Genomic DNA, 9,568 nt, shown 5'->3' with positions numbered 1-9,568 from the left:
CCCCTGCTGCTGCTGCTGCTGTTGTGGTTGCTGGCACCGAAGCCAGGCATCCCTCGAATCGATTGTGGTACTGCGCCTACTATACGATCCTTCGTCAGCGCAAAGTACAGAAGACGTGCTCAATGACATCGCGCAGAGGTAAACGAGGAGATCGAGGTTTCGATCGACACAGGCGTTCCAGAGGGATGAACAGGCCGGCGGGGGATATGACAGCGAGATGATTTCTGATCGCATGGCCCAGGAAAAGGCACGGTCGCTAGAGTTCGGAGGTCATTTTGCGGCCAGGGCGGTAGGGAACAGACGTCCGGTTCGGCACGGAGGTGGTGCGAGGCGTCACAAGGTCAAGCTCTGGCGAAGCAAGCAAACCAGGGTCGAGGCGCCGTTGCACAACGGATGAAGACAACTCAATGGACGGGACCATGAAAGAGAAGGTCGCATTGAGTCGCGAGATGCCCATGTCGGTAGCGTCTAGGGACGGGCAATCGGCGGCGTACGGTGGCTGCGTTGCGGGAGGCTCAAGGGCGGACGACGGCAAAGTATGCAAGCCTTACCTGGTCTGTTCATGATGGGAGCTATCGAGGACTGGTGTCGCAAGGTTGTGTCGCGTCGTTGCGTCGAGGTTCGAGTTCGCGAGAAAAAGGGTTTGTGTATCGGGTGGCGTGGTTGTCGAGTGTTCGCACGGGTTTTGCCTTCAGACGAAGCTATGATCGCTGGAGGTTTCTCTGCTTAGGCGGTTCGAGGTTGGCGTTGTCCACAAATCAACCCCCCCCCCCCTGGCCGCCTGACATGCACTCCACAGCCTGCAACTGGGCAAACGCTAAACACGGAGATACGGTCAAAGATGGATCCGATGTGATGGCCTGTGCACCGACGCCCCTCGGTCTGGATGCGGCTGCCTCGGTGTTCGGTGAGGAGCACAGCATTTAGGTACTAGGTGAGGCTCAGCCATCAATCATCGCTCTTAGCGTATCTTCTCCCTTCTTGCTCATTGTTTGCCTCACAGAAAAGATACGAAATAAGAAATGTTATCCTTAAAGACGTGTGCCTGGGCAAGATGCGTGAGCGCCGTTGGCTGTCACGACTCAGCTTATACGAGGGGGGAAATGCTATTGACATTCCCTCCATTTCCGGCAAACACTACAAGCAACCGCTTGATTTCCATGGCTGACTTTGTTTTTATTTGTTTCCAGTCGAAGTAAATCTATGATTGTAAAACATATTTGAGGCTCTTCTCAAAATCGATGCCTTGCAGGTGGCGCCCGATGAGAATAATCTTGCCTTGCTTTGGCCCATCTATCGATGACTGCTCAGGCGCCTCCAAGATCTCAAAGATTTCCCGGACGCCCTGTATCATCTTGACTTTGCCGTCGTCGAATACCAACCGCCCTTTTGAGCGGTGCGTCTCAATGGTCCTCCCCTCCCCTGGCAGTTCGTGATCCCAGAGCACACTTCGCAGCCATTTGTCCACTTTTGCCTCTTGGCTGGGCGACAAAACAGGAACCGGTATGGAGACGGTAGAGATGGCCTAGACAACGTGAGCATTGCGCATACATCACACAGCAAGGAGAAAAACGTACGGGGTCTAGATGGCTGTGGCCTTTGCGGCTGAAGTCAAGCTCGGCAAGCTCGTCGTAGGCGTGCAGGTCCAGCAGGACACCCTCGAGCTGCGGAACCTCGCTCTTCTGCGTTACGTGAATCTTGGCGAGACCATTGATGGACTCGATCCTGTCCCTGACCTGTTGCAGTTCATCTGCAGTGACGAGATCTGCCTTGTTGATGACGATGACGTCGGCGTGGGAGATTTGCATATGCGCTGTTGTCATGAGCGGGCTGCTGCTGTGGTCGTGATCGTGCTCTTCCTCGGCTTCGATCTTGCCAGACGGATCGTCGAGACTGCGGAGAATATTCTTTGCGTCGACGAGGGTGACGATGCCGTCGAGGTAGATGGTGCTGCCGAGGCCGTCATCGACCCAGAAGAGCGGCGCTAGGTTACCAGGGTCCGCCAGGCCGGTGGTCTCAAGGAGAATGTAGTCGAAGGCACCCTTCTTCTCCATCAGCGACTCGATCGCGTTGACGCCGGTGTCTCTGAAGCCATCAGCATTGTAAAGTGAGCACGCATGAGGGGTTCGGATCCTTACTTGACGGAACAGCACAAACATCCGTTGCCGACCTCGAGCCACTCTTCAACCTTTTCGTCCCCTTTGTTGACGGTAAGTGACTTTTCAATGTCAATGGCTATAACTGGTCAGAAAGTGACATGGCTACACTCGCTGCTTCGACTTCTTACAGTCGCCAAATTCTGTTGGGAGCGTTAGCAAAGGTCCAACCAACTTTTACCAGCAACACGCAACAAACCATTCATGATGACGGCAATCTTCTTGCCATGCTGCGCGGTCAAGATGTAATTCAACAGAGTGGTTTTGCCAGCACCCAAATAACCAGTGACAATGGTGATTGGGACTTTGATTCGTTTCTCTTCGAGATCGTCCTGCGGCCCTGTGCTCAGTGACGGCTCCGCCTGAGACGGGTTCTGAGTCTGAGTCTCGACCAGATCTGGCGGGGCATCATCGTCAAAGTTCATAATGGCGGGGTAGTGCGAAGAAAGATACGAGGACGGATTGCTGCAGCTGCAGGCTTCAGGGCGTAGGCAGGGGGCAGACAGTGATAGCGGCGTGACGTATGAATTTATTAATGAGGGAAGAAATCATAGGGTCTCGTTTTTTTACGAGAAAGCAGTGGTCGGTGTTGGATTCCTGTCATTCAACTTGGATCCAGTCAGTCGCCTGTCTGCGGCTTAACTCAGACCTGTTCTACAGCTACAGGGCGTATGACGCCGTAGGTGGGTGCCAACATGGCGGAGGCTGTGGCCCTGCTGACTAAGGCGGTCGTTGCGACGGATCCCTGCCCCTGCCTGTGTCCGTGTGCACTTGCACTTGCCTCCTGCTTGCTGGCGGTTGCTGCAGCGTCCTTTGGATTGGCGCCTCCTCCACCAACCACCCACCAACATCACGACAACTTTTTGTCCCTGTGCCTACGATACCTACCCACATCGCTGTGCATAACTTCTATCGTCCAGAAGGAAGTACACGGAAAACAATCTGGCGTAGCCTGCAACACATTCACCGTCGCAATGGCCTTGGCGGCGCCGCCCTCCCCCCGGCTTCCGAGCCCTCCTCCAGCCGCCGAAGATCAGATCGGCCCTCCGTCGCCATCCATGGGCGCGCAAGCGAATCGCCAGGCCGCGCAGCTTGAGAAGAGTATTATGGAGGCAAATGCGAAACGTCGAATTCATCCCGGCACGAAAGCCCAGGACATGGCAACAGGCCCTCCTCTGGTTCCCCTCAATGAGGTTCGTTCCATCGCAAAGCCTTCTGTCTATCAGCAGCTTCCCCCACCCCCCCAAACCGGTTGCGCGATCTCTGTCCCCCATTCCTCAGGCTCTAACATGTTGTTCCACACAGCTCGACTCGGCCTTTCAGCTCCAGGAACACCTCGCCGCTCTCCACCACTTCCACACCAATGGCGGCGCCCATGGCATAACCCGTCAGACCGCCATCCAGCTCGCCACGCCACCGCCCTCGATCGACCGCACGCTGTGGCTTTACGAGCTGTGTCGCTTCCTCATCTCCCAATGCAACACCCTCATTGTAGGCTTCCTCTTCGACGCACCCCCTTGCAGCGCCTCGACCTGCCCCGAGATGCGCGCCTCAGAGTGGCAATTTCTTTGCGCCGTCCACGAGCAGCCCAAGAGCTGCTGCGCCATCGACTACTGCTGCCACACCCTCGACTGGGCTGCCAACGTCGTCACAGACCCCAAGATCTTCCCCTCGCGCTTTGTCGTCTCCTCTGACGCCCATAACAAGAGCGTCGCCGTCAAGAACCTTGTCAACGTCTTCCGCCGCCTCCATCGCATCTTCGCCCACGCCTGGTTCCAGCACCGCGCCGTCTTTTGGAACATTGAGGGCCAGACCGGCCTCTACGTCTTCTTCAAGACCGTCTGCGACATGTACGACCTCCTGCCCGCCGAGAACTACAAGCTGCCTCCGGAGCCCGAGGGCCTCGAGACGAATGCGGCCGCCTCCGACCCGAGCAACGACAACGACGACCAAGGCAGCGCCAGCGGCAAGCAGTACCACCCCCACAACAACACCAACAGCAACAACCACCATCAGCAACCCGCCGCCATCTCCATCGCCAAGCCCCCATCCCGCGGCGGTCACGACGACATTGGCGCCGCCGCCGACGAAAACTACCAGTCCATCGGCCGCACCAACACGCGCCGCCACATCCGCGCCAGCCCCTCCACAGGCAGCGCCGTCACCACCGTCCTCGAAACGGACGAGGAGGACCATGACGTCACGAGCCGCCTGCGTGAGATGTGCATCTCTGCAGCCCCTGATATGGCCGAGGAGGCCGAGACGGCCGACGTCCCTGTCATCGTCGCCAAGGAGGTCATGGACGACGCCTCTCCCCCGGCCTCGCCGCCGGAGAATGACCGCACCATCGTCGAGCACCTCGGAGCCGAACCCGAGGAGGATGCTCCGCCCACATCAGAGCCGCAGCAGGAGGACGCGGCGCACCCGGAGACCGCGCACCCAGAGACCGAGGCGCTGCTGTCTGAAACCGCGCCCATAACGGAGGAGGATAAGGCGGCGCTTGAGTCCGTAGACGCGGAGAAATCTGCCCTGGAAACCACAACAATAATGACAGCCGAAGACAGGGCCGAGAGCGCGGACGAGGAACCGGCGGGTGGGCTGCAGGAGGCGCAGGACAAGGTTGAGGACCCCGCGGCTGCGGAGGAGAAGATGAAGGAGGAGACAGGGTCCAGCACGCACAAGTTCACTAAGGAGGCCGTGGAGGAGTCCGCTTCGACAGCCGAGGCGCCGGAAGATACCCAAGACGCAGAGCCGGAGAAGGTCAAGGATGAGGGGGCAGCTGCGGTAGAGGAGGCCGAGAAAGCGGAGGCGCAGGTGGACAGCGTTGACGAGGGGAGCACGGAAGAGGCAAAGACTCAGAAGGACAGCCAAGGAGAGTCTACAAAGGAGGCGTGAGTGAGCCAGTCTACCATAATGTATCAGCAGGTTCGAGCCGTGACTCTTTGCCCTGGGATGCACTTTCATGTTTGTTTGTCTGTAGATGATTGTAATGCAGCGACATAGAAATCCACCCGCATCAGAGTTGGGTCGCAATCAGTAACATGATATGCTCATTCATGGGTCATTTCCCCGTCCGCTATCACTATTAGCCTAGTTCATTTCATAGCCTCATCTTCTGCACGAATCATGCTCAGATGCTCTATGCAATTGCAACCCTAGATCTCGCACAAGATGTTTCTAGGCTCTCGTATCTCCCCCGAAGTCGAGCTGACAGGGTTCTCGTGCAAATGATATCCAGCCAGTTGTAGATAATGCAGTTGACGCAGCATTTCTCTACTCATTTGAACACCACCGCACGCAGGCATGCGTTTCCATATATCGTTATCGTTATGGCGCCTCTCCAAGCACAGCCTGGAAATTTGTAGCCATTCTTTTCAAGAAGAAAATGACATGGGCATCTGTCTTACGTCTTCTTAGTTCGCCTGTTGACCTTCGGCCAACTGCATTTTGGTGAAGATATGCCGAACCTCGCGCAGATTCTCCTCTTGCGCATTGATGGCGGTGGCGTTACGTTCGTCGGCCAGGTTGCGAATTGCCTGGAGCAGAGGGCTGAACCCCTCATCGTTGGGTAGCCACCAACGCTCACATTCAGGTGCACCGAATAGTACACCCATCTTGCTGCGCACCTTGACAGGATGGATATATCTGGAAGACAGTAATTATTAGCAGCAGATTCTGGATTGGAGAAGGCAGCAGTTGATCGAGTCTCACCCCTTTGTCTCCATCAAAGCGAACCTGCGCCTAAACCACATGTGGTGCTTCGCATCCTGCGGGACGAACAACGCACTGATGGCGAGGGGTGCTTCCAGCGGTAGGAGACCACCTTTTGGGCTGTTAGGCCAATGATGGATCAGCTCGAAGATCGTGCATACGTGATATGCGTGGCCTGCTAGCTCGCTGTACAACCGATCGCGGTCCGAAGTGGGCGACTGGCATTGGTGCATGATGATCATGGACAGCCAGATGACGGTCAAAAACGTCGTCGCCAGTTTTGGGTGATCGTAGAGCATTCCCGGCGAGAAGGGGCTGACAATATCAGCTTCATCGGGAACCGGCGCCCAAGTAAAGTCTGTAACAAGACTTGTCGGGTCCTCAAGTTCAGCGTCCTGCTGGACCTTCCAGTCCCGAAGTCGCTGCAACGTCTGCGCATGAGCCATCTCGAACTCCTCCGACGTCATCTGCCCCCTGGTGATTCGGGCATATAGCATAGACATCTCTCTGGAGAGCAAGCGTAAACCTGCGTACTGTGTCTCTGCTTTCCAATGGAAAGAGCGTTGTTCCTCGTTGGAAGACAATTGCTGATGTCGTGCGTAGTCGATGTGGTGTGTGAACCACTCTTGCCCAAGCGCAGTCGGAAAGCCACCCATCATAGCTACAAAGGTATCGAACCGAGAATACCACGTGAGAACCATTCGACCCAAGGGGGTTTGCACGGCTGTCTGCGGGGTGAAAAGTCTGGTGATGATGTCGCAAGCTGCCCTCTGATGCCCCATTAGGTTGATCCAGTCACCAAGGTACTCCTTCGATCTGTTAGCTATTGGTCATCTCCAGCTGGGAGAATAGCTTTCTTACTTCAATAGTGGCTAGCTGCAAGATCGTAAGGAGCGTTCCAATATCTGGCTTCTCCTTCCTCTTTAGAGAAGCCAGTAACAGCGTCACGCCCCTGTTATAGTACTGGAGAAACTCCCACATGTTGCCGTTGGGATTGTGCTCCAGCGAGTAAAGATATGCCGAGAATCCGACTATGGCATTCAAGAGCGCTTCATTTTGCAAGGCAAAGTTTGGTAGGATGCCGTGGAAGAAGTTGTCGCCATCGTGCACAATACAATAGTTGTGGTGATCCATATGCTTGTAGAAGTAGTTCATATATTGTTGTACACCTGGGGATAGGTGAGTCCAGTCGGGAAACGAGGTGGTCGAAAGGGTTGGGTTATCCACAGCCAATGGTGTTGTTGCTGTATGTGTGCTGCTAGTTCTGGTCGAGTTCGATGGGGAGCTTACATTACCGTCTGCAGACGGTGATTCCGAGGTTTGCCGTGTAGCTCGCGAAATCTGGTTGATGGAGGTCCCTGTCGATGTCGCGCGCGACCATGTCGGTCGTTCAGAAAAGTTCGGAATCTGGTTGACGTCTTCATCCTCATCCGGAATTGTTTCGAGCTTGGTGCTCCGGCTGACATCGTCCTCCACATCTTCTGCTTCGTGCGATGAGGTTGGGCTTGCCTGTTGCTTGATGCTGCCCGAGTCTTTCGACGTGGTGCTCGGTGCTGGGGAACCTTTAGTGGGTGGTGGATCTGGGTAAAGACATTCGCGTGTCCCTTTCCGGCAACCTGAATATCGTCAGCCTGTCCATGGGTATATTACACCTGTCGGGAGCCATACGATCGCAAATTGGTCGCGTTTCGTCACACTGGCGAAAGATTAGGAGACCACCAAGCACAGGAATGCAAGAGAAAGCTGACCTTGACCCTTCTGCTCCGACAGGTAAAGCAGCCGGAACGAGTGCGCCTGTGCTTGACATGGTCTATACCATGTGCAGACTTCTTCCGGCTTTTTTGTGATTTGGGTGCAGCGTATGGCACATTCTCAGAGTAGTCCGTGAAATACCCAAAATTTTGGAATGCAGGTGGGATCGGACCATGCAGTGGTGACTGCGTCACGGGTGATTGGGAATCCCCAAACTGCTGGAGTTGCGCTTCCTCGGTGCTGCTTGTGTCCAAATTGCCCACCACTCCGGCCATGGAGGTCAAGAAGTGGTGGTAGTAATCACCCATGATGGATGGCTGATGATAATCACGGCAGACCAGGGCGCTGGAGGCTTCTATCAGGCAGTCCACCTTGCGCTGAGTGATAGATCTCTGACACGGCAGATCAGGGAAAACAGTCCGAAGTGGCCCACCACGCAGACTCACCCTCCTACACTAGGTGGCCTTGCCCAGTCCCCGCGTCGTCTGCCGAGCCTGATCCACGGATCGCAGGAACAGCGTCGAGCGGTGGAAAAAAGGTCGACAGAATTCAGGTGAGAAAGCGAATCTCTAGCAGTCGGGTCATTGGCTCGAGCGACGCTGACGGACGGTTTCGTACGAGGCCAAGGGAAGAAAGGGAAAAGTGTAAGTGATTCAACAAAGCAGTCCCACGGTGGCAAGGATTAGGAGCGGCAGCTGGCGAGGAAGAGTTGGTTGAATGTCGTGAACCAATCAGTGAGAAAGCAGAGACGAGGAACGATCTCAGAAAAATGATCTTGGTGCGAAGAAAACGTCAAGACGGGAGGCACCTGGTCCTTGGAAGTATCCCTGCGCCAATGAGGGCCTGACCTGTTTAAAGCTCGTGGTCTCTCAGATCCAAGCTGGAAGAAGCCGTCTAGAGTGGTGAGCGTGGTGTACCATACCGGTGGGGTTGATCCTTGCTGGGACACTATGTGGGATGATCGCCACGACTGATGAGGCTGCCCGATGAGCGGCAGGAGTCTAGTCGGCGATCTGCTGGCGGGATTTAGCGCTACTGGCGGAGGGTCTGGACAGGCAGGGAAAAGGGGGCGATGGCCAAATAACACGGCCACTACAGGTAGTGGGGTAGATGTCTAAGCTTGGGACGTGCTGCTGCGCGCGCGAGTCTGGCTCGGAAATACGTACCATCCTTGCGGACCGTATCATCAGAAGTCAAGGGTCCTATACGGCATACGACCACGGGAAACCCGTCAAGTTGGAAGCTGTGCTTTGGCTCATCAATGTAGTGGTCAACAATCCGCCGGCCGGTAGTATCGGCGAGGATAATGGCGGGGTCCAGGTACAAAATCGTGCTTCTACCCCCAAAATGTGCCGTCCGGTTACTCATGCATTATTCGTTGGTCTCGAGACAGTAGGTAATAGTCGGTGGAGGGGGCAACCTTGGCGTGTTACTGGCAGGTGCCCAACATGCAGCCCCGTGAGCAGCCAAGGATGATAGATGGCTTGCTGGGCTGGCCTGTCAACAACCATGTGTGATCCGGACGGGAATTCCAGAAGAGGTCAGGACAGGGAGATGCTAGGCACAACCCATTCTGTGGGCCAGCTTGCAACCACGAAGGAAGTTCCCGACAAGGAGGTTTCGAAACAAGCAGGCTAGGATGTATCTATTTCGTGATTTGTTAGCGGTGCCGCTGTAAGGAACCGGCAGAAGTAGTCCGAAGACAACGATAACATTCGGACTAAAGTGGCTGAGAAACATGATTCCCTTCCTGACTCAGATCTCTAGGGGCTTGAAGGAGGTTGGGTGTTAACCTCGGGCCATGCGGCAGTCAAGAACTTTGATATCGAGGACGATACCAGGTGCAGTTACCAGGGGCTAAAATTCGGGACAAGGTCACCATGCTTAGGGGTCCAGCAGGTGAGGCAGCATACTCACTCGAGTGTAGTGGGCGCACTCAGTGCCGGAAG

At 55.5% G+C, this 9,568-nt stretch overlaps 3 protein-coding genes across 3 annotated transcripts; 1 reads left to right on the top strand and 2 right to left on the bottom strand.

The window, feature by feature from the left end:
• Window positions 1-1,161: 1,161 nt before the first annotated feature.
• On the bottom strand, window positions 1,162-2,581 carry VDBG_01040 (COBW domain-containing protein; the record flags this gene model as incomplete). Its single annotated transcript, XM_003009311.1, has 5 exons — window positions 1,162-1,525; window positions 1,578-2,085; window positions 2,139-2,235; window positions 2,288-2,299; window positions 2,356-2,581. The coding sequence occupies 5 exons, from the start codon at window positions 2,579-2,581 to the stop codon at window positions 1,202-1,204; spliced, it is 1,167 nt and encodes a 388-aa protein (XP_003009357.1).
• A 549-nt stretch (window positions 2,582-3,130) lies between these two features.
• Window positions 3,131-5,051, top strand: VDBG_01039 (Mob1 family protein; the record flags this gene model as incomplete). The annotated part of the gene is made up of 2 exons (XM_003009310.1): window positions 3,131-3,349; window positions 3,462-5,051. The coding sequence occupies 2 exons, from the start codon at window positions 3,131-3,133 to the stop codon at window positions 5,049-5,051; spliced, it is 1,809 nt and encodes a 602-aa protein (XP_003009356.1).
• A 518-nt stretch (window positions 5,052-5,569) lies between these two features.
• VDBG_01038 (conserved hypothetical protein) lies at window positions 5,570-7,927 on the bottom strand (the record flags this gene model as incomplete). Its single annotated transcript, XM_003009309.1, has 4 exons — window positions 5,570-5,801; window positions 5,868-6,676; window positions 6,729-7,348; window positions 7,684-7,927. 4 exons carry the CDS (start codon window positions 7,925-7,927, stop codon window positions 5,570-5,572), a joined length of 1,905 nt encoding a protein of 634 aa, XP_003009355.1.
• Window positions 7,928-9,568: the final 1,641 nt, after the last annotated feature.

This window comes from Verticillium alfalfae, genomic scaffold (assembly GCF_000150825.1).
Source record: "Verticillium alfalfae VaMs.102 supercont1.1 genomic scaffold, whole genome shotgun sequence".
Classification (NCBI taxonomy): Eukaryota; Fungi; Ascomycota; class Sordariomycetes; order Glomerellales; family Plectosphaerellaceae; genus Verticillium; species Verticillium alfalfae.
Note: the sequence above shows the minus strand (reverse complement) of the source record. Positions and strands in the feature narration are given on the sequence as shown.